The sequence below is a fragment of the Lagopus leucura genome, unplaced genomic scaffold (assembly GCF_019238085.1).
Source record: "Lagopus leucura isolate 7727_CA_CO unplaced genomic scaffold, USGS_WTPT01 Super-Scaffold_100016, whole genome shotgun sequence".
NCBI lineage: Eukaryota > Metazoa > Chordata > Aves > Galliformes > Phasianidae > Lagopus > Lagopus leucura.
In genome coordinates, this window is record NW_024962270.1 from 10,730,950 (window position 1) to 10,756,172 (window position 25,223).

The 25,223-nt window shown below is 38.1% G+C and overlaps 1 protein-coding gene across 5 annotated transcripts in view; it reads right to left on the reverse strand.

Annotated features, from left to right (window-relative positions):
- The window catches only part of ATRX (ATRX chromatin remodeler), a 75,956-nt gene that overhangs the window by 10,831 nt on the left and 39,902 nt on the right, over positions 1-25,223 (reverse strand). For all 5 annotated transcript variants that reach the window (XM_042876302.1, XM_042876301.1, XM_042876300.1 and 2 more), the window contains 14 exons: positions 24,307-24,416; positions 19,430-19,576; positions 19,046-19,223; positions 14,972-15,109; positions 14,078-14,253; positions 12,394-12,511; positions 9,121-9,251; positions 8,738-8,826; positions 8,396-8,568; positions 7,329-7,482; positions 6,967-7,070; positions 5,125-5,233; positions 4,251-4,428; positions 2,760-2,954 (listed from right to left, as the gene is read on the reverse strand). In XM_042876302.1, the coding sequence (XP_042732236.1) occupies positions 2,760-2,954; positions 4,251-4,428; positions 5,125-5,233; positions 6,967-7,070; positions 7,329-7,482; positions 8,396-8,568; positions 8,738-8,826; positions 9,121-9,251; positions 12,394-12,511; positions 14,078-14,253; positions 14,972-15,109; positions 19,046-19,223; positions 19,430-19,576; positions 24,307-24,416 (2,000 nt within the window). The remainder of the gene's footprint in view (positions 1-2,759; positions 2,955-4,250; positions 4,429-5,124; positions 5,234-6,966; positions 7,071-7,328; positions 7,483-8,395; positions 8,569-8,737; positions 8,827-9,120; positions 9,252-12,393; positions 12,512-14,077; positions 14,254-14,971; positions 15,110-19,045; positions 19,224-19,429; positions 19,577-24,306; positions 24,417-25,223) is intronic.

Here is a 25,223-nt window from a genome sequence, read left to right on the forward strand (position 1 = left end):
TTCTAGAGAACTGGAGAGAGCAAAAGAAATAGGAAACAAAACAAAAGTAAAACTAATGATAAATAAATTGTTGTATAATCAAAGAATATTAGGATGTTATAATCACAAAATAAACAAGAGAGTTAGGCAAAGCAGACTATGACAACAAAAGAGAATAAATAGAAGGCTTACCCTTATCCTGGGCTCACCCACAAAACACCAGCAGAGCAGATCTCCAGAAGAGATCCTTCCCCACTGGTAGTCATCTCTTCAATAGGTCTAGGAGGGGTGGCAGCACAGTGAATTGCCTTCACCTGTGCTCCTCTGGCTGACTCATGGCTCGCCTCAGGTGATCAATCAGAGGTTCAGGCTGTGACTCAGCAGTTCCCATACAATTATGAGCCACAGTTCAGATAAAAAGATCACAGAAATCAAGAAAGAAGTCACTGGACTCGCTCAGTTTGGTGTGCACAGCAAGCATAAAATGAAAATAAAACGTCCCAATCAGCCAAGGGGAAGACAAATGCAGCAAAAAAAATGATTAAGAAACAGAGATCATCGAAACAGCTAAGGAGAGTTTTGTCTACATTTTTCATGGTAAGTCTAAGACCAAATGAAACAAAGGTCTGATATAGATTACTTTGCAACAGCTCACTGCACTGGCACCAGCCAACCAGGCAGAGCTGCTCAATGCCAGCTCAGCACTGGGAGCCGCCCTACTCAGATCCTAAAACATCTGCATTTTGTCTTGGATCCACTACCCAGCAATCATTGATTACCTCACCTTGTTGCCCACGTGTACTAGATGGCCTTACAGGACAGACTTCACTCCTCCCCTCGGACTGCCTGGCCAAATCCCAAACCACAAGTAATGCTTTGCTCAGTGACAGCTACTGATGTTTTTATTAACATTCCTCAAGCACCTCTTTCCCCCCCGACAACCAGAAGGACTCCCCACAAGCAAAGCAATGACATGCAAACACTGGCTGCTGCACGTGGGAGGCTCCTCTGCCTCCCAGCTATGAATGTGCACTGCAAGCTGTGTACTTCTAGAACACTTCACACCTCCAGTTCTTCCTCCTTATCACAGAACCATGCCTAATTGTGGGACACAAGGGAAGGGAAGGATAACTGGGGAGTAATAGCTACCTTCCACATTTTGTGAGGCTACCAGGAAGGCAAAACGCTGCTTTCAACAAATAAATGCACAAACTGCTGCAGATGAATCCACCTGATGACACCTTGTCCTTTCAACCAATCCAAAACAAAACAGGTAAGAAATGCACACAAAGAAGGACAAATTTTAAAATTTGTTCAGTACCATTTTCTAAACCAAGGGGAAAAGAAAAACAACGAAAATCAGAGAATTCCTATCCACAGGAATTTTATTTCTAGTCAGCAACTTGGTTAAAAGCTTATATTCAATTTAACTGATGCGAACCTTACGGTGATGGCTAAACTGAATTAATGTGGAACTTAATTTCAAATCAAATACTGAACTACGTCTGGAGCTTATAAACTTCCACACATTTATGAATTGATCTATTACTGTAAATAAAAACAAGTAACTTCCAACATATAATGACTGCACTGATTATTTACCCATTGACATGACTGTTTATTCAAAGCACTGATTAAGAAGTTAAAAAAAATATCTGTTATCTCCAACTTACTGCTTACACTGCGAAACATCATAATAAAAGGAGCCCAGATACAGTCATTAGAGTCTGTTTTCAAGGGTTTTGAAACAAATGTGCAGCAGCAACGAACATTTATGGGGCTCCCGCTTCCCAAATCCCCCCAGCAGCTGCACGGATGCTGCAGGTGGTCTGACAGACTCAATTTCAGAGAATGGCCTAAATAATAAGAATGCCAATGCAAAGCTTAGCCACCATTTATTATCAGGGTTTACAGAGAGTCTAGAATGGAGAGCATACAATTTTTCTTTGAAAATTAATAAATTTATGAACTAGAAAACCTCCATTCCCACACCAAGACCTAAACATAACTCAGAGATGTAATCAGGAGACTAAGTGTGGGCCACACATTTAAAACTTACTCTTTACTGCTAAGCTCTTCACCAAGTGATGAGCAACAGATAACTGCACAACAACTTATTGATCAATTAGCCTCCAGAAGACCACATTAAATTAGTGTATGTGGATGATATCTAACACAATGAACATAAATCAGACAAGCCTAACCTCAAATACAAACAAACTTGGAAAACAGAGAGTAAAATAAACGCTCAGTCCATTCTTTCTCCTGAACTTCACCGTGAGATAGGAATAAAAGTCTGACTATTTTCCAGTTTGGTTAGTAAGCTGTTTGGTTCCCTATGAACAGCACAGGATACTGAGCCATTACTAAGTGAAGCAGGAACAACGAACCACTACCACACATGCCACAGCCATTACACAAATAGATTAAGGCAAGCCTCACTGAAAACAAACTACTGTCATCTTCAAAGTTTATTCATCATCAAGTTGGAAAAAGGTCTGACATCATTAATTCCTGTTATTTCAGAGCACAGAGGATCAGCACTCTCACCATGCAGCATACTTAGTTTGGACCCAATGATCCTTATGGGTCCCGTCCAATTCAGGGTGTTCTATTGTTTAGTGTAAACAATTGTATTCACCTTATTTCTAAGTGAAAAATTCTACTCTGAAGTGACAACACAGCACTCTTTCTCCTTCCAAGGTTGAATACCCCACATTCTAAAACAGATACAAGCTTTTTTTATAGCGTTTAATTCCCAGCAATGTACGCCGACTTACTTTTGGCAGCATTGGTGTGTCCCTCTTCTTTTTCTTTTCTGAATTTGGATCATCCAGCAAATCCGGCTCAAAAGTGTACAGCTCTGTTAGCTCATTCATAGTAAAATGACGTTCAACTTGCTGCTGGTCCACAACCCGGAAAGACAGGGACTGCTTGGTGACCTGCCGATCGTAGATTTTATCTTCCATCGTACCCTAAAGAACACAGATACTTGCTTTAATACAAATACCAAACCACCTGCTATGTAGGAAAATACTAACAGAGATACAAGAGCAAGAACAACATAACGTTGCTCTATTTTCCCCTCTTCTTCAATCCTTACCTACAAAGCCACCTGAAAACTTTGTTTGCTGAAAAAAAAAAAAAATGCTGCTACTGACTGTCATGAGAAATTTGTATTTCAGGAATGCCTTGAAGAAGAGAACAGTTTCCCTCCAATTCCCCAATTGTGACAAAAGCGTCAATTTTCACAGGACCGACCTTATTTTGTTGTTTTGAGCAGCCCACAAAAAGGAAGACAGATACCATATTGCTGGGTAGGAAGGGCAGGGGAAGAGAAGCAGTCAAGTCTAATCTATCACAGCTGTGTAAGAACAAACTTGATCTCTGATGAAAAAGGAATTTTTTTTTCTTAAAGACGATGACTACAGAAAGTATGAGAACAGCACAGCCTGTTCTAAACACTGTAATTTAAAAAGGGTACCAACAGTTCAAAAGTGCACGAAGAGAAAAATAGACTGAAGCCTGAAGGAAAAAAAAAATGCATATCTGACAGAAGCATGTTACAAAAAGTAACGTATTTAAGTTGGCAAGTGAATAGTGACTTGATCATGAGTTAAGTACTGTTACTGGGAAAAGGTCTTCAGTCTACCCTGTAAAAATCCTTGAATTGAAAGGTGAAGCAAGAAACTACCTACCAGAAATAATGGTGCTACTGCTTAAAACCAGCACAGATCAGTGATCATCAGAATTAGGAACAATCCTTCTGATCTTTAGGCTGCAATACAAGCTCTCCAAACATGACTGCATGCTTTCTTCTACATTAAAAACAAATCCTTAACTTTCTCCTTTGGATCTTCAGCAGCCTTGAGACCAGTCTGTAGAAGTCAGCCACACTGAGCAAATCTGCTGCCAAATGGCAACTATGCTTTGTGCAGCCATTCCAAATCACAAATTTTCAGTAGTGTACAAGTTAAAACAGCAAAAGCGTTATTCTGAGTGTGTGAACCACACTGCTAAGAGTGGTGTTACACAGACTGCCAGATGAGATGGGCTTTACTGGAAATACATTCACTTCTTTTTAAATTCACTGCTATTTCCTTCAAGAGTTTTTTCAGTGGTTTCACATCAAATACAGCTACCAGATTTGGGCTGGAAGGTGACTGGATCAGTGTGAATCACCACTAACTTCAACAGACATCCAAACAGTTAGAGATTACAATTCAGATTGCAGGACCAGAGTATCACAAAATCATCATTCAGAAACGTACCTGGGCCAAAAATCTGTACACAAACACAGGTTTGCTCTGCCCAAAGCGGTAAACCCTGAAAATACTCTGGATATCGTATGATGGGTTCCAAGAAGCATCAAAGATGATTACTCTATTAGCAGCCACGAGATTGATTCCAAGGGAACCTGCCTTAGTGGATATAATAAACAAGCGGCCTCTGGAACAAAGAAAAGTTGCAGATTTTTAATATTTTGGAAAAAAATTACTGTTGCTGTTATTGTAGAATTGTCATACATGGAAACTGCTCAAAAAACATCATTAAGATGTTATACTAAGCATAAAAGAGACAAAACTTTTAGCAAAACATACCCTCAGAAATACAGATCAGGTACAAATCAACTGTTAACAGGAACTGCTGGGAAAGACTTATTTTTCTTTTTCTTTTTTTTTTTTTTTTAAATTTCTGCTGTTTCAAATTCACATTATATCACATTCAATAGTAATATTAAAAAAGCATACCCCATATTACTGAAACTGTTCTCTGGCTAGCTCAAAGGGTAACTCAAGCACAACTCTGTCTCTGATAAAGACTTTAGACTCAAAAGCCAAACTGAAGTACAAGTATGGATGAAAAGCTACAGTTCGTCTCTACAAAGAACCTGCAGCCTCCAGTAAGTATCAGTATGGAATTCAGCCACAAGTATTGAAGTAAACAAATAAGCACACTGAAGAGAGGGGACAGTCAACAGTTTCTTGCTTGAAACAACTACATGAAGCAGTGCTGCACCTGGCAGCATTGTGAAACTTCAAAGGCATGGCGTTAAAGGTCAGTAAACTAACACAAGTAACAAAGAAATATGGAACAAAAGAAAAAAGGGAAGAAATCAAGAACGTCTGTCTGAAGAGACCTCACCTCACGTTAGTTTCGTCGTTAAATTCTTCAGCCCATTTCTTTCTTGACTGAGCTGTAGTTGAACCATCCAAGCGATAGTAATCAATGTTTCGGAACCATTTTCCTTCACCTATAAGTAAGAATCATGATTAAAATGCTGGTTATGTAGATAACCAGACTGATAATACTGGAAATGTTCAACTCTCTCTGTCTCTCTCAGTGCAAGAGCAAACATGGAGCAAAAAAGATGACATTCTCTAACAATTCAAAGCAATGGGAAAAGACTAGAGGTAATTCAAGACAAAGAATCCATGATGGAAAACATTTTTTTGAAAATACAGGTGTTTCTCAAAGGCATGGCCTGAAAATTATTTAGTGAGGCTTGTGTAACAAAATATAAAACACAATGTGACAGAAAATAATGGCAACTGCATTTGTGAAAACAATAAACATCCGCAAAGCAAAAAGCAAATCTCCTACATATCCTAACCCAATCCTGTCTAAAATGATTCAAAAGCAGAGTAAATGTTGTCAATAGCATTTTACCTTTAAAAAAAAAAAAAGTATTATTTATTATTATAGTATTACCTTAGTATTATAATTTATTTCTTAAGATTTTGATCTTTTTGTAAAAATTAACAACTGATATTAAACAAAACAGACTGGAAATTAAAGATGCCAAGTTATAATCACGCTATGAGTCATGCCAGAACTGCCTCACAGGACTGTGAGGGCCTGGCACTGCTGCCAGAGAGCTGTGGGCACCCATCCCTGGAGGTGCTCAGTACCAGGCTGGATGGGGCCTGGGCAGCCTGAGCTGGTGGAGGCAGCCAGCTCATGGCAGAGGGAACCAGATGATCTGTAAGCTCCCCTCCAACCTAAGCCATTCTATGAATGTCTGTATATGGTAAATCTTACCATTACAGCCAGTTATAAAAGATCTACCAAATATGCATGCGAAAAAAGTCCACAACCTTAAGAATGAGCTCACACTGAAGGAACAAACATTAAAAGCAAGAAAAAAGGATAGCAACTAATTACATGGGAAGGTAACAAACACTCAGAAGCTAAGGAAGCAGCAGGTGGGAACAAATCTGTGAGAGAGATACTGGAGATCTTCATCTAATGGCACTCATACCACCAAAGCCACATTTCTCTTATGCAAATGTTTATACATGCTTAGACTTAGAAAGAAGATATTTGAAAGAAATGAGATTCAAACAAATTCTTCAATCTGCACTTATTGTGAACTGAAACTTAGCATAAGAACAAACTGCATCATCAGGAATTCAGGTATGATCACACAGAGGAAAATAAAAAATCCTGCACAGCACAGAGTACACGTCTGGTTAGTGAGAAATTCCTCACCATTCAAGCATCGCTAGGATAGTAATTAATTAAAGACACTGCTCTCTTACAGAATCCACAACAAAATGTACTGCAGCACGTATAAAGCCCAAACTCACATTCTGCATTCAGTATCCAGACCACACCATTTGAAAGTGTTATCATTTTCCTTCATTATCTCTCTCTCAGTAGGAAGGACCAGAATTTGCCATGCATGAGCACACAACGTCACTTTTATACAGAATTTAATAAAATGCCTTCTCTCATTTTGGATGATGAACATTTTAACTGCCTAGGCAATATTAAGCACACATGACACAGAATGAAATCAGAAACAAGAATCCATAATAGGATAGCAGAGACCACCTGCAGAGAAGAAGAGCAGTTCTGCCAACTTCAGGAATGATAGAATGTTTCTCATGAAAACAATTACTTCAACTCCATTCCCTTTGGAACGAAGACAGACTTGTAAAAGAATAATTTGCTTTGTAATTGCTCAAACAAGCTCACACTCACCTTTATAGATAGGAGGCTTCTCTTTGTCAGTTTTCTCCCTGTTAGCCAGCTCCAGAAAATCTTCTATCAAATCCAACGATATAAGGGACTGGCTAAACACCAGGCTGGAAACAGAAACACAGAATTCAACTCTGAGGTTAATTATTGTAACAAAAATTGCTCATTCTGATACAACCTTTCAAACAAACAATCTTTCTAGACACAGTGAAAGACTTTGGGGGAGTACATGTACGCACGCAAAAACTCACTGCTGGAAATAGTGAGCTTCAGAAACCTGAGCTATAGCATCCAATCTCTAGATTGAATGAAAAACAGACTAACATATTACAAGATTGTTTAAAACACTTCTAAAACTGACTTACACTTTGTCCCCAAGCTCCTCTGCCATTCGAAGGATTTCAAAGAGAAGAACCATTTTCCCAGAGTGTTCCAACACTTCAGCATCCGCATCAGTGACAAAATCTTTGTACCAGTCTGGAGCTGGGCTACCAGGATTGGATGAGGAAGTAGCTTTACCTATGGAAAGACACACACAAAAGTCAGAGATAAAGGCATGGTTTCCATTTAAATGCTTTGAAATGTTATTTTTTAATGCTACAGGATATTTAGACAAAGAATTCTACTATCTGCAATCCTCCCCCTAAGTATAAATTGATACCTTTTTTTTCCAACAATCGTGCATCTTTGAAAGTTCATTCAAATTACAGCAACTGAAAAGCAACTACTCATAAAGTGATTTGAATCTGAAATAAACACCTGAAATTCTTGAAAAGTTAACAGTCGTCTGAGTTACACCAAGACCATCTATTAAGAGAATTCACAGACAAAGCCTTCAAGTGTTCCAATAATACCTCCTGTACCACAACACTGCGTGTCTCCTTTCACTTTCACGATACTCAGACTTAAAATCTCTTTTTCCAAAGCTAACGTAGAAGACATCAGTATATACAGCAGTACACAGAAGGGAAGAAGTCATTATTTCCCCCCTTTTATATTATTTCACTACAAAAGGAAAAAACAAATTCCACCATCATCATCTGTCTTTTTGCAAAGTTCTTTAGCAAGGTTTCTTGCCTGCTCACCTGCTAACGCACCACCGCGATAACAACACCTGTAGAACGTTACATCTTCCAGGTGTAACAGTGAAGGACAAACACATTTGTTAAATGTTTTCAATATTCTTTCATTAGCATAGTAAAAAAAGGGAAAAGCACCATAGTTGCCTCTTAACTTTGCATCTTTTTGTACTTCTGAATTCAAACAGTTATCAGTTGGAGCACATTATTAGCAATAGCAGGAACCGTAAGCGCAGAAGGAGTACCTGGCAAATTCCCTAATTTCATTTTGCACAAAGCACAACAGCCCTCTCAAATTGTGTTTTCCAAAATGAAAGTGCACGGTATTTGATTTACCTGTATACTGTACTCACCTTCTTCTGATTTTATAACTGCTGAAGGGTTGTTACCAAGTTCTTCTGCATTTCCTTCTCCACCTCCACGAGATCTTGAATTCCAGACTTTAATGACTTCAACATCGTTATCACTGCCACTCCCACTTGAACTACATTCTTTCTTCCCTTTTTTCCCCTTGGATTTTTTTTTCCTAGAGAGATAGCATTACACACCTATGTATTTATCTTTTTGAATCACGTTGCTAGAGGACATACATGTAAAAATACATTTACTTTTAGAGAGATCATTTACTTTTATAGACATCCTCTTCTATTAGGGAGATAAATCCAACAACAAACAATAAATAAAAACTTAATTACTTTGCATAATCATCAGAACTTAAACTCATTGAAGTTTCATCAGAATCTGAAGCTATGAAGTCATCCATACTGTCTTCATCAAAGTAGCCCTTAAAAGAGAAAAAACAGAAATTTTACTGTTTGTTCATCTAAAAGCTTTTATTAAATCTTCAGCCATCTGCTTATTCGTCATTAAGACAATGTTAAGTTGCACAAAAACACAGCCTTTCAAAATGTTTTTAAGAATGACAACATATGCTGAAACTAAAAATATGACAAAAACAGCAGTAAAATTACCCCACAGCAACAAAGATTTCCATTAATTTGATGAAACTTTACCCAATGTTTGGCATAGCTTATTTGGAAAGTTCTTTATAGAGAGTATTTTGATACATCTAATTTACCTTATTTTCTTTGCTAATATAGTCCAGCTGCAAACACCAGGGATGAGTCCATATTCTGCTCAACATCTGGAAATCCTGGAACAGTTTAGCTCCAGCTTTGCCTCGTCCACCCTCATTGCCGCCACCTACACCTGACAATGAAGTCCAGGTTTGAGAATGAAACCTTGAGGTACATCAGCCATATACTGCTCCTCCTTTGAATGATCTGCTAGCACAGTACTGAGTGCTCTTTCCAGATGCACACCATATTGTAACATCTCTTGTAAAACAGGTGAAATTACTCAGTCAAAGGAGTTCTTCTCCCAGTTAAAGTTGTCAAAATTAGTTTTTCCCTTTTTTCTCGACCGTGAGAAACATGATACCAATCTTACATCAATATCCTTTTCTCCCCAGTACAGGAATGAATCCAAATCCTCCTAGAAGGGCTATCACGTCTATTTAGATTGTATAATCAGCTCTCATAAAGCAGCCCAACTAGAAAACAAAATAAAATTTGCTATTTATTTTCATTTTGGTTTTCCCTCATTAACTCATAACACTGCACTGATCTGTTACAGTAAAGAATTTCAAAATGGCCAGCATATTTGCACTGCCCAAGCACAAATTAGCACTACTTCACAGAATGTTCAAAGTCGGACATTTTTTGTAGTTTCAAGTACCCATCAAGCAGCAAAATAACTCTTGGTTCTTGAAACAGATTGGTTTTTGTATTTACTGTATAAAAAAAATATAAGGCATGTATGCCTACAAGAGAACAGTATTTGCTACATCAAAATGATCAAATGTCTATGGCACAGCAGGCACAAAGCTCACTCAGAGCATTTGCTCAATAGATAAGGCAATGCCAGAAGATGTGTAAAAAATATTTTAACAAATCAACTTCTTGCTTTGTTTTAATCATAGAACAGAAATTTAAGAAATTTCACATTTATGCCTCCCTATGATGCTGAGAAAAGGAAATATAAGATAGACATTCTTAAGTTCAACTTTGCTAAACTTATCCTGATAAACTTGCTGTATCAAACACAAAGTTAATGTCTCCTACAGACTTGTTCAGAAGTGAAAGTACAACAATATAATTTGTTCGTTAAATGAAGGAAAAACTGAAAATCTTGGAAAATAGCATCTAAAATGTGATTTTAGTTACATGCCTCTATTATGAGGCACAGGAAAACAATTTTAAGCATTTGCAGATGAGAAGCAGCCATTCTTCTATATTTGCTTTTTTATTTAATGAAAATCAGAGAGCATGTCCTTTTCTGGAAGAACTCTTTAAATACATAAGTAATCCAGAGAACTAACATGGGCCTCCACAACCATTACGGAGATCTCCTATAAGGACCTGGGCCAGGGCTAGCTCACACAGCTCTCTTCTCATTAGAGGCAGTTCTTCCTTCCTTTCCCCCAGTTCTCTGTTTCCCATGTCACCTCTGGCACCGACTGCTGGATGAGCTGACTGAGCTCACCAGACTGGCAGGACACCAACCCAAGATCCAGAGAGATAAAGGAAATGATGCTGTCTGATAGTTCAGGGGGCTGAAGCAGCTCAACAAGGCCGCTAAGTCATGAAACAGTACCACCCATTCTGACAACTGCAGGCTTAGGTTCAAATAATTTTATCAAGCCCTCCAAAGTCTAGACAGATTAACCGAACTTCTAGGGAGTGCATTTTCTTATAGTTAGTTGCACACACAATCTATTAATAAATAGACTGTTCCAACAATTAAGCAAATTTGAAGCACACTGTAACAAGCTTTTTGCCAGAACAAATCTTTCCCTTAGCTTTAACAAATAGTGGATTAAGGCCTACCTCCTCTTGGCAGCTGCCTGCCCTATTGAAAAAGGAGGAACTGAAAGACAGCATCTGTAAACATTTCTGTACAGAGTAAAATAGTTGCAAACATCCAGCACTGATCTTTATGCTCATCAATTATCCATAAAGGTTTTACTTTTCCATCTAAAAGCATGGCAGACCAACAAAGTCAGGCTCAGAGAGGCTGAAAATAACTAAAACAAAACAAAACAAAAAAACCAATCTTGCTTTGTAGTAGAAATAGCCCAAAGATAACCTACAGAACCACTTTAACTCTGTAATTAGCAGCTGCTATGAAGAACTACAGTCGCAGAATGGTTCTCCCAGTCCCAAGCCCTGCTGTGGGCAGATTGCAAGATGTCCAGTTACCACTGGAGATACCAATGGAAGTGAAATTACCTTCGCTTCCAAACTCTTACTGCCATGACTTGCACCAAACAGCAGCATCACACAACACAACTACAGAAGGGACACATAGCTGGCAGTTTGTCTAGGAGATTGCAAGCTGCACTGCCCAGAACCTACAGTCATTAAGGCAACACAGTGAATTTCACACTGCTATAAATTACAGCTTGACGAGCTACAATGAATCTTTCCTTCTGGGAATATCAAGAATAGAAAAATTTTTTTAAAAAATCCTGCCACAGCAAGAGACAGGTGGCTTAACAGGTGGAAAAAAAACCACAACAGACTATGTAATATATTTCATAGCCATTGCAAAAACTGAACGCAGCTTTTAAAGCTTTGGCAAAAGCCTATCAGCAGCACCTTAGACATTGCTTTGGAATTCAGCACATTCCCATTCTAGTAGTCCTATATGGTGCTACAAGGTGCTACAAGGTGTTGACGCTTGGACACCCTGATACATTGAAATTACAAGCTCAGAGTTTTATCTCTCACATAAGGAACAGTACATAAGCCCACAGTAACATATTTTTTTCCCCCTTATGCACTTTCTAATTTCAATTAAACAAGATTACATTAATTGGGAAGAAGCAAAAATGGTTACTGTGTAAAACAGACTCCAGGGTTTAGAAAGAGCGTTCCAAAAAAGAGACATGTGACAAATAATAGTTTCAGCTGGGATAGCAGAAAAGGAAATTGACAGTTGGCTTTCACCAGTGCATCTCGATTTTTAATTTTCTTCCTCTGGTCTCACTGCCAATATCTTAGTTCTTGGAAGAACAAAACGTGAAATACAATACATTTTATGTTTAGAAAACAAAAAAAAGAGAGATGAACCACAACCTGGAAGTAGACTACTACTGAAATGCATGCATTACAATTCCCCCCCAAAATATTCATGTGCAATCAAATGTTTTGCGGCAATTCCAATTTCAGAGTTAAGGTAAGTCTTAGATGAAGCAGAAAAATTCATCTGTAGGGCACATAATACATACTAAAAAAACCCAAACCAATGACCATTAATCTCGTTACCTGAAGGAGCGGTAGACACATACCTGTCAAATGATCCAAGTAATACTGGTAGAGCTTGCACTGAATAGGTGTCATTCTAACTTCTAGAACATACTCATATTTTGGTGGGAGGAACTTTGTTAATGCTGTGTAATCTTTCCTCTGTAATTATACAAGTGAGATTTTAGTCATTATAAACATGAGAAGTGATTACTGAGATTACTTAAGAACTTCTGGCTACTTGATCAACAAGGCATTAATCGTGCATAAATCACAATTATTCAGATGCTCACCTACCACAAAGGGGGAAAAAAAATAACCCACTGTATCACTCTATCAATCTATTTAACAGGCACTGTCTGTAGAAGCCCACCTTATGTAATAAACATACATGTCCAATTAAAAAGGAGAAGGACCCATCAACCGCACGCCTCCAGATCAACCTCAGCTCCAAATCCCTCAGAAGTTGACTGCAGCTTCAATAACTGCCCAGGTGCTTTTATGTTTCATTTTTTTAATTCTAAAACCATTCCTGGGAAAGCATGGGTAAGTCAAGCAGCTCATACCAATGCTTTTATTGCAGGTGAACGTGCACTCATGGTAACTATCCTCTGGTTTAGAGTATGTCATTTCTGAATACCTCCTTGTTTGAGGCAAAGCAAAACTTACTCGTTTTTTCTACTTTACAGACTCTGATTCTCTTGCTATCTGCCCCTCCATCCAAACAGTAGCTGGTGTACTGATCCTGACCAAGACACTATTCAGGAGCAGGTGAACCCAGCAGCCCTGGGAGGCGTTGGTCAGTGCTGCACACACAGCACAGCTTTCAAGCTTCAGCTGCACAGCACAAATTCCTTGGCTGCAGGATGACCTCAGCCAGCTCGCTGTCAGAGAGGAGCCTGTGGGCAGCTCCCACTTGGTACTGGAGATAAACCACCTGCAAGGCCTTGCCTTTATCTGAGAGGGCAGCATCCCTTGGGAACAGAATTTTCTTGTAAAGAAACTGCACAGTTGACCCAACAAGAGCTTCCCTCCATAGACAGGATCTGCTCTGTGCAGTGTGGCATAGGAAAACTCTCCCAGGCTCCATCCAATGCTGCATGAGTGCAGGGCGCTCAGCACGTGAAGGGACCTAGGATTTGCTCACAATCTACATCCTCTCCAGCCCAGAAAAGACAGTAAGGGCATTGGCTAATAGGACTGATTTTGCAGCAGGATCACTTTCTCTGTAACAGGTCCTAAGTCTACTGATTCCAGTTTTAGGGAATTAAATGTTTCATTATATTTACAATAGGGGCATCCATTCTACTTGTCTCTTCCATAACATAAGTAAATTGTAATGAGGACTGGTTTGTGCTCCTGCGCTGCTGTACAGATGCATAGAACTGCGTGTGCTAATATCTGTATTTCCAATATCATCATCTTCCTATAGGAAGTCCTTCACCACTTTTACACACTGCCATAAACCTTTCTATTTCTTTGGAGGTGAGCTAACTGCACATAGGACCATCCACTGTGACCACTTCGCCCAGCTCCCTGGGACTGTTTAATCAACTATCAGTGACTGCAGCTACACAGAACACACTGCAGAACAAACAAACCTGTTCATGAAATACTTCGATAACAAACGTAAAGACTTTTGAGTGCTTTTATCAGAACAAGATGGAATAACTCTTCCCTCTCCCCACAGCTATTTCAATTAATTAGTTAAGTTGCAACTGTTCTCACCTGAACGCATCCAGCTAACATCTCGTAGAGAATATGTGCCCGCTTCTTCATTACTCTGACATCTACCAGAGTGGAGTCTGCACACTGACCGTTCTGAATTGGATTTATAAATCGATTTCGGAATTCTTTAATTGAACCAAGCAAATTCTCCTTAATAAAGTTAACCATGCAGTGATCTAGAACAAAAAGATCAAGTTCCAGCTGTTCAAAAGCACAAGTACAATATTGGGATTAATTCTAAAACAAAATTAATGTGTTATACCTAAGCTAAGAACTTCTTGTTATGCAGAAATGCTCAAATGCAACATTTTCAGAAAAGGGCATCTTAAATTGATACACACTGTAAGCAGAAAAGTAACTTCTAAATTTAATGTCAGATTTAAAACTTCCTCATCTTGGATGCTAACTAGTTTGAGGGCCTCTATACACCAAAGCAATTACACAGTAACACATATTTGTAAAGATTCTGAAATAGATTCAATAACATATGAATTATTAAAAAACTATTACAGCATGCTATGAGACAGAAATATTGAATATGAATAGCTAATATAGAATGTTCCTGAGACAGCAAACAGAAATTACTGTTTTAACAAATTTACTAAGAACACTGCTCTGCAATAGTTAAGAACAATTCAAACCAATGCTCCTGCAAGACCAGGTCTACTTAATTTCCATGGAAGCACATCTTCAGACAATAATTAGATACGAAAAATGCAGGAAGCCCTTACTGGACTTTTTTTTTTTTCCCCCGGTATAAACACAGCAAAACATCTTCATCATGTCAAATTCTTTTCTTCTATTCAAACGAAATCTATCTGTAATTATATATTTGCTGAAAGGTAAGAGTACATCCAAAGAAATAAACACATCTTAAACAAGAGAACTACTCACATTCTATAAGATTATTTTGCAGTGGCGTTCCTGTCAGAATTATTCTTCTCCTAGAACGAATTGAATTCATTGCCTTAGAAACAGCAGATGCTTCATTTTTCAATATGTGCCCTTCATCACAAACAACAAAGTCAGGGCCTAGGAAGAAGTAAGAACATTAGATCTTTTCCACCTTTTATAACCTCAAAGAAACTGGCAGCCTAAAGAAGCTAATTTTTTTTTTCTATTAACAGTTATTATGTTTTGTTTTGTTTTTTAAAGCATTATTTAGTTCCTTTTTTACCCTTTAAAAAGGCATTCCCAGAAACCAATCTGGTAAACTGCAGACTGTTACTTGTAAAATCTTCAGGGAAGGATTAAACACAGCTTTCTAACACAGTCCTTTAGAGACTGTCTATCCATGCAGCTAGGGCATGCCTGCATTTTCATTCACTCTATCCTAACTCCTGAAAGCTGTTCTTTAAATTCAGCTTATGCTGCCACCTACTGATGCTCAGTCAATTAAAACAAAAAATAACGTAGACACTAGTTTTTTAGTAGGGCAACAGGTCATTATCAATAATAAGGGTAAGCAGGGCAATGGAAAGTCTTACCTAAGACATACAAACACAATTAAATATGATCTGAATTAAAGACAAGTGAATTCACAAAGATTTGCAGCATCTCCCCACCAGATTTGACAGCTTATACGTTAATATAGCACTCAGATATTGATTTGGTCTAGTGTATTTCCTTTACAATCAAACTCAAAGTACATTAGCAAGAAAGGAAAATAAAATATTAATGATGCAAGTAAAATGTTGCCAATACTCAACAATTCAGTTTGCAGTAAAGGCTGCGATTTTAACTTGAACAAAGTTAATTTACAACAAAGCAAAACCCCTCCTTGCTTAGACTAAGTAAATGACAGTCAAAATATGAAAAAAATATCTTAGTATATTTTTTCTTCATTTATTTGGCAGTCACGTAGCAATGCTATCTGAACTAACATCCTGGCTACAATTCAGTGACAGACTGTCATACATTTGTGGTTTTTTCTTGCTCTTAAAAAAGGAATTTCATTATGGGCAATACATTTCTGAAATAATCCAAAGAGAATGTAAAATATAGAGACCTTGAGGGACCATTTAGCCCATTTTCTCCATCTGACATAGCAGTTAGGAAAACGGGACGTCTTCTCCCTGAGAGAAGTGAAACTCGGTGACCTCTAATACACTTCCTGATACCCAATGTAAACGATCTCTGGGGCCAATGAAGATACATTCTATCTTCTCCTTAGTCCAACTGATGTAAAAAGCAACACATCACAGTCTGCTACTAACCAGCTTTTACACGATGGGAAATTCACCGGTTTAGTCGTCATTTCCCAGGCTAGGAAGCCTCCAACCTTCCTTCAGACCATAGTCTTCTCTTTCCTAACCTAGCTGTACTTGCCCACATTCATGCACTCTCATTGATAGATACATAGGAATATATACACACAATTCTCCTTTTATTTCTAAGCCTACAAGAATTTAAGCCTGCTTTATACAAATGTTGATTAAAGATCTTTTTAAGTTAAACAGTGATGGAAGCTTTAGCAGTAGCAAGAAAAGCCCACAGAATTACTGAATCATTGAAAGCACAGCAGTGCAGCTAGCAATACACCAAACAATTTTATCAGTTGCAAAAAGCAGTGTGGGAAATAATTTACTGCTTTGCATGAGCACACCATCCTTCTATTATTTCATATGACAGAGCTAGTTAATTAACAAAATCATTTCCCACACTATTTCCCCACCCATAAACTTTGGCTAAACCTTTTCCCTCTGGTTCTCTCCTCTGTAATATACAGTGTCATATAAGCTTCCGCTACAGAACATGTCTACCCTAGCAATATCAATTTTAACCAGACACAAATCATTAAATTATTGCTCAAATATCAAATTTGCAACTTTTTAAATTAAAAATGCTCCCAGAAGCAAAAGTTTCCCTATTTGGTGTCACAGCAGTAAGCCAGCACACTGCTTCATAACTCTTCTACTGGCAGGCTGCTCTCTAGCCAGCGCTGTGAATCACAGATAGCAAGAAACAAATAATGGTTGGTCCAAGATACTTCTCCTCAATTTTGACAATCCAAATGTGTTTAAAAGTAATGACTAGTAACAGAAGAATATTTCTGTCTCTTTGCGATTAATTTACAAAGAGAAGGATGTGAAGCAACATAAAAACATACAGAGTTGTTTCAACGTTGGTGCTAATGCTCTGCTTCCACCCTACCAAGTAACCAAAGCAAGTTTCCGTGTTCACATGGTCCAAAACCAGCAGGGCACACTGTGCTGCAGTTTGTGGACCTGCTTAAACCGATAGAAGTTAACAACCTCATCACAAATACTGCTCAGTCACACTGTCCTAAGCTGTCTACACAGGATCAGAACAGACCAACACATCCACAAGCAGGGTGCAGGAAGCAAAAAAGATTCACAAGCGATGGCATGGGAATCATCACACAAGACACCAGGTGTCTTCCCTAAAATTCCACAGCCAGCAAGCCACCTCACTTCACAGTTTGATGAAGGAAGGGACAATACTACTATAAACACACGTACTATCAACCCTTACACCATGGTTCCCTTATATTTTCCAGAAGGAAAGTAACCTACAAAAAAATCAGTAATTCTGAAAGTATCTCAACTCCTCTATTCTTTGCTGCAGTCAACGGAAATTTAGAGATCTTCCTGATAAGATTCTTAACTCCTGAACAAAGCAGATACAGAGTGAGAGAACTGACACACAGGGTTGGTTTTTTTCCAAGCTCAATTGTGGCATTAACAGAAGAACCCAGAGAACCTCCTGGCAAAACTGTATTTTCTTCATTGCTTAAATAATGCCTGTAGCTTCACCACGATCACAAAAATACCTCGCTGGCTATTGTACAGGAGCTACCCTGAGTCCAATTAGCAGAAAAATCATATCTTCACTTCTCTAACTGGCTCTCTACAGAAGTAACCATGTCAATTCTGCTCAGAAGGCAGGGGATGAAGCACATGAAGAGTATTGGTAGAAAAAAGGCTCAACTCCTCTACAGCAAAGCTGTTAGATCATTTTAGCTGTAGTATCAAACCACACCTCCGGGAGGCCCAACACAAATACAACCAGCAGAGATTTCAGAACTTCACAAAAATCAAGCTCACCAAGAACAATTACAAGCCAAACCACAGCTATAAGAAAACTTGTAAAAAAAAAAGTTATCTACCACACTCTAAAAGTCAAGTAACCTGAAATCCAGTCAGATAATTAAAATCTAGGAAAATCTGCTTCTGGAATCACATACATTATTTCCCTTACTACCACATCAGCATTCCCCAACCTAATTGACTTTAACACAATATCAAACTTAAGGCAAAGGTATTTTTGAAATAGAGCATTTAAAATATACTGTGCTGTGAATAACTTTATGTTCCCACATCAGAACATGAACGAAAATTTTGCCATTTTGGCGAAATTTTCTAATCCTGAATTTCCAGTTGTTTTTTCTTGGTGATCACCAAGCAGAACGGTTTTCATCAACTTATATGTTTTCAAGTGCTCACATACGCATCTTAAAAAAAGCCTGCTGATGTCGGCTGAGCTTAAAACCAAACATCCATTCCATAGGCTGAAAAAGTGAAAAAAGCTTTATCTGCAATCAATTAGCACTTAAATAATGCGTATTTGTTCACATTTCTGTGGTATATTTACAACTATTCTTCATGAGTAGACATTCCACTAACTGTGGAATTCTAGTGAGAACAAAGTAGTTTTACGGTTGTAACAAATCTGCAGATTAAAATAACCAACAGTTCACACTTGCAATATATTCCCAGGGTTGTTTCCATACTGGACCTAATAGAAAGACCGTTAGAGCCTATTTACAAAGGACATGGGGTATTTTCTCAACAACCACTTCCATAACTCATTAAAGGGCAACTAGAGATAACCAAACTATTGTGATCTTAGTAATGTCACGTGTACAACGCATGTTCATTCAGCTCATATACTCCAATCTGAAAACACAGTAGATAAAATGCATATTTGCATTAATTTTCCACTTACCTGGATCCACTAAAGCTTTATTAAATATTTCTTTCAGTTTTCTACTCTTCACATTCCTGCCTTGTGCAAGATTACGATACATCTCATAGCCTATTATCATCACACCTCCTTCATCTTGCCAACGCTGCAGCATATAGCTTCTCTCTTGAGGCCGTTTCACAGTTGCTAACTCACAGACCTTTCAAAGTAGGAAAAATATGCTTGAGTTTCTCTTAAAATTCCAAAGCAGTGGTGTAACTTAAATACCTAAGGATTTCATGCAAGTAAATTTTTCACATAGTTAAAGTACATTCCTTAGCTTGTATTTTGAGTGGTGGAGCTTCGCAATTATGTAAAACACTCAGCTATTTCAATTTCAAGAACACTTTTTAAGCCTTAAAATACCTCTAATTTCTCATCGTCTTCTAAACCCTCCTGCCATTTCTCAAACTCATTCAACCAGTTCAAGGCAGTGTTCAGGGGACACACTACAAGAGCCGTCCGGAAATTCAGCTTGTCACACAGCAAGACTGTGTGCAGAAAGCTCACTACCTGCGAGAGGAACAACAAATAGAATAACAAATGAAACACTCAGCATTGAAGGACAAAAAGAAACAAGCATATGTATATTTTCACGTATAAAACTTCCCAACAGTGATCTTATTTTCTGTTAAACAACTTGCTGCTTAAAATCTAATACGTATGTATTCTAAACTCACATACTTACTGCTTTTGTGTTACACGGCTGCTTAAATTCTTTTTATAGTGATAGAAGTTTCAACTTCTATAACTGAATTATTTGTACAGATAAACTATTCCACGAGAACCCCTCCCCCCTTTACATTTCATCAGTCATTTTCATAAATTATAATGCTCTATTAGGCAATATATAGGCATTCTCTCAATACTCACCCCAAACCTTAAATAAATTTACTTCTTTGGACTGCATAACTGTATTAAGCTTCTTAAAAGTGACCTTCAGTCTTATGTTTTTAGCAGCTTTCCCAATGTAGGACAAATTCTGCACTGCATTTATCAGGTTTTCCAGGATTTAAACCCTGGTAGCAAAATCAGGAATGAATTCTAAAGCAGGTTAGTGAAATACTTTCCAAATATTCACCCCCCTACAAAGCCTACCTGACAGATGAGAATACTTTCTTAAGGCTTAGCAAAAAAACCCTCTTTTGATGCCACTCCAGAATACTTCTGCTGGGCTGCCTGTTTTTTAGGAGCAGCAAATAAAGATAGGACTGGGGGTAGCATGTAAAAAGCTGGCACAAAACAGAAAGTGATCCCAAAACAGCTAAAAGCTCTCAGATCACCCTTTTAATTGGTGACAGCTGCCCTGTAACCAACAGCTGTAGAACACCTTGAAAGTTCTCTGGATCAAAACTCAGTATGTTATAACTCTCATTTAATACACCGCATCAAACCGCATGACTTGCTGAAGCACTGCACACAACTGTTTTTAGATGCTCACATGTCAAAAGTGGTTTTACTACCAGTATAAAAGCATTTTATGTTCAGATGCAGAAAGAAACTTCCCATGAAGACTTAACACAGAAGTCCTACACCTCCAAAAACCAGCAAGTCAGCAAGTCCCTGCTTCATTTCCCTAACCATTTACTGACCATCTTCTCTGCAGTTTACAAAATCTGCTTAGAACGTATCTTTGATTGAGTTCTTAGGTGTGAAACTATAAATGCCATTATTGAGTACAGCAGGACTGGAAAATAATCACGTAAGAAATGATTACTGAAGGTACAAAAAGGAACCACAAAAATGTTTGATAAATCATTTATAGTTGTGGCTTTTTGCAGTTATCAAGTTTGAGACAAAAAGACTGTCATGATCACACGTAAAAGTAACTTCTACCATGATGTATTTCAAACGATTTACTGTATACAGTACATAAAGCCCAAAACACAAAGCAATCTGGATTGGATTGCTATGCTGAAAGTTCTTCTATTCTGCTATATTTTGAAAATCTCCAGTATGAAGTATAATCTAACTCCTAAATAACTACATGTAAATCAGAATCAAGCATGCAAAAACACGCTCTTCAAAGCAAACATCCACTTCTACAGGCTCCTGGATTGTCAACAGTTGAGGTCCATTGCCTCAGTTCTTATTAGAAGAGTGAAGCAAAATACATTGCAGCTGGAGTTCTTAAAATACGCACTGCCCAGATGTTGTGCACCACAGACAAGCAAGACTGCTGCTTGTTAGACCTAAGCAGTACATACAGGGAATGAATGCAGCTTCTCTGTTCATCTACAGCTTTATATTACTCAAATAAATAAATAGCTAAAAATAAAATTAAAAATAGTAACACCAGTGCCAAGCCTCCTTTGATTTCCTTCTTTATGGAAGAATCCAAGGAATCTAAAGAATCTCAGGGAGCTACCCTAAGCGCTCTGTAACTATGTCCCGTAATTCTCAGGTCACGAAAAAAGATTTCTCATGATCAACAAGCCTTAAATAAAATTTGTACCAATCAGAGTATGGCAGAAATAGATATTTCCTACTTAACTCCATTTGTTGAAGAATCCTAAAAGAATCCATTGCGGACATAGGAATGGAAGAATCCATCTTCAGTAATGGATTAGAGGGAACACACAAGAATAGGGAAAACACCTGACCCATCAAGACATAGCTAATTCTAGCAAAGAGTAACAGATCCTGCCTGCTAGATTCTTGCTGAAGAGTTTGTCTTAGAGCATACCTCAGCCTCACTTAAAGCTAATGGAGGACATCAAGTCTAGCCAAGTCTGTTGTCCAGCAGCGTTTTCATGTGCTGACTATGCCAAATATCAACTGGTAAGGCAAAGAGCAACTACAGACCTCATATTGAATATAAATATATCAGTGATCAGCTGACCATCAACAGCACCTTACAGCATTTTGTTTGGGGAGTTACTAACAAGGTTCTACTACTGACTGCTGTCACCTGCGGGTTATGAAACCAGCTATGGCACAAAAATCTTTCATACAGCTTGGAATTCCGGTACATTGATATACTGACCTCTCTATGAATGAACAGATCTTGAGCCTTCAGGTCAGGTGATAGGGCTTCCCAACCCAATGGGGGAAGCTTTCACCACAACAGATCAAGATGGAAGAGGATGGTGAAATGGCATTTCCTCACAGACGCTTTGAGGATCCCATCCTCACTGTAGGAAAAAAATAACCTCTTTGAGAACCATCATCAGCACGCTAAAGAGACTGCACTCCAGAGAATGACTGAAGTGCATCCAAATTTGGCACATTTGAAGAGAGAATTTAGAATGAGGCATTGTACAAGTGCTGCCTGCTCCATCATCTAGACTTGCCATTCACAAACTCACCAGAGCACTTGGCATATCTCTTGTCAAATGATGTTACAAATAAGAAATGCTCCTGGCAAAGAAAGGTCCTGACTGAATTCACGTTGAAATCAATTCTGATCAATTCCTACATCTTCACAAGCGGCAAATTAGTTTTCTCGTGATTCAAAAAGGTTCGCAATAACTCATTTCAGAAGCCAGATATCCTGATAAGGGTATAGCTCCCATCTCCAGAAGTGAGGAAGCATCGTATCAGTGAAGGCCAATGACAGGAAGTCCAAAGTGGCTCTGCTTTTTATCAGCAGCGATCTTAGTCTAATAGTAAATGGCAGATTTTTCTGGGAAGAAATACTAATGGCCACCTTCCAGTAGGTCAAGAGACACAAAGAAGATTCCGAAGGCAACTGATAACACCAGGTAAGGGCACACTCTTGCACCTATGAAAATAAGGATTCAGCCTCTCTAAGCATAGCTGAGATAGTTAAAGCTTCTTTCTTCTTCAGAGTTCTCACAAAAATTCTCACTTGTCTTCCCCAGAATAAAAGGGAGAATTTCTTCTATCACTAACTTTTGCTAAAGAAATTCTTGGGCACAAATTGACAGCAGAGCAGCAAGAAAAGCAACTCACCAGTCCTCTGCTCACAGTACTTGCAATAATGCTAAATGCAAACCCATGATTTTCATTATGAGGATAGACACATGGAAATAAGAAAACAGAAAAGTAAGCACTCCTTATTCCTCTAAAATGGTACTGAGATGCAGAGAATTCAAGAAAACTGCTTTTGATCTTTCCTGTTTTGAAGGTCAAGGTAACCCGACATCTGCAATGGTTAAAAGAGACCCAAGAAAAAGAGCCTCGAAGCACTGGTTTAGAGCAACTGCTTGGGTGATCAGTTTCAGAAGAAATATTTTAAGATGAGGATTGAGGTTCTGGTTTTACAGACTAAGTAGAAAAGGGGATCTGCTCACCATGTAACTTTTAACGTGGCAGAAAAGCCAATCGATTCAAACACGGAAATCTTTTTTAAAAAATATGCTACAGTAGTCTATAAGACTTTTAAAAAGCAATCCTCAGTGGTGTAAAAGAGAAGGAATACATGCTGAAATGACAATGGGGGCTTGAAACAGAAGATCCCAGAAAGCCAAGAGCTCTAAAGCCAAAGAAAAGAAACTAACAAGTGATAAAAAGGATTGAAAACATACCGTATGGTTTACTGCCACGGCAGGGAAAATCTGTAGTCTTACATTGTTTGTGATGCACAACAATCCAAAAATACGAACGTACGTTAGTGATGTAAAAAACAAACCAACACTCCCCTTCTCCAGTCCAGAAAACTCTGGATTGTAACAAAATGCTGTTGATATTAAATCACAAGAATCTGAATACAGGTACTAAGAGCCCAACATTAAACAAAAAGAATAATTAAAAAAACCCGACAGACTCCTACTTTATCAATGCAGCAAATAAGTCCAAAAAACAACGAAGAAAAAAGATAACAATTTGAAGAGAATGAATGGGAATGGCTGTAAAGAGCAAAACATTTGTTCAAAACAAAGGTTTAAGGTTATTAAGCTGGCTTAGGAACATAGTTCTCTAAAACCTGTCTCCTATTAGCTTTATTTTGATATACAGAGCTGCAAGTAAGCTTCACATCACTTACAAATGCACATGAACTTCTCCAGTGAACCTCAGCAATTATTTAATCTTGTTTGTTTTGTTTTGTTTTTTCAAAGCAAAAGCACAAGTGTTGATCAGAACTTGCACTACTACGTACTACCAAACATAACTGCTTTTTGAAAACCTTTCTACAAAACATTTATCCTCCAACAGCCCTCTCCAAGTCACTGCCAAGGAAATAATAAGTTTTCACTATGTTCTGAAAGTCATTAAAATTGCCTTTTGACAGATCAGCTTTTAAAAGCTACAAACCAGAAACCAAGACTTCTGTTTCTTACCTGTAATGTCTTCCCCAGACCCATACAGTGAGCAAGAATGCATCCAGAACCAGGAGATGTCTTTGTCTTTTTAACAGATTCACAACAGCAATCCCACATGAACTGAACACCTGAATAAAATTTTTGAAAATTTTCTCAGTAAACATTCACTTTATTAAAGCTCAGTCGGTAAGAGTGATCACTGCAAGATCATCTCTCTCACAAAAGCAGTTCTTGGGGTAATTAGTGATCCATTTCTGTCAACTAGATAGTGTTTGAGATGAGTTTTGCTTTGAAATCAATTGCACTCACAGCTCCTGCTGATGATACAACTGGATTAAAAAATACTGTTGTGAAGACTGCAGATTACTTCAACCTTGGGGACAGGGAGAAAAGAGGAAACAGAACAGCACTGGCAAAGGTATTGCAGAAGGACTGCCATGATCTTGGTAATCAGCAAGGAGAAATTTAAATCAAGACAAATCATATGTACAGCTTTATACTTAAAAAGAATGAAGAAAGAACAATGACAGCTGAAAAAGGATAGAAAATATAATTCTAAATTAAAAAAGGGTCTAGTAGGTGATTTTTTTTGTTGTTCTTTGCTGCTTATATATTGGGGGAGTTGTACTCTCCCATGCTATACTCAGAACAGATGAATCTTCAGCTCTGTTGTGTCTGGTTCAGAGCACCTCCCTTTAAGAGCTGAACTAAGTACAAGAGGTTCTTCTTGAAATGGAAGTAGCGGATATCGTGAACTTGGGGGAAGATTTCAATGAACAGAATTGGGTGATTGATAGAATCATGATTGGTCATTCTCCTTTTCTTCATTAAATCACAAAAAAAAACCCCAAAAAACAGAAAATGCAATCAAGATATATCAGGTATTAGGAAAAATATTCCTGTTAAGAAAGCCAGGAAAATATTGTGAGATTTTA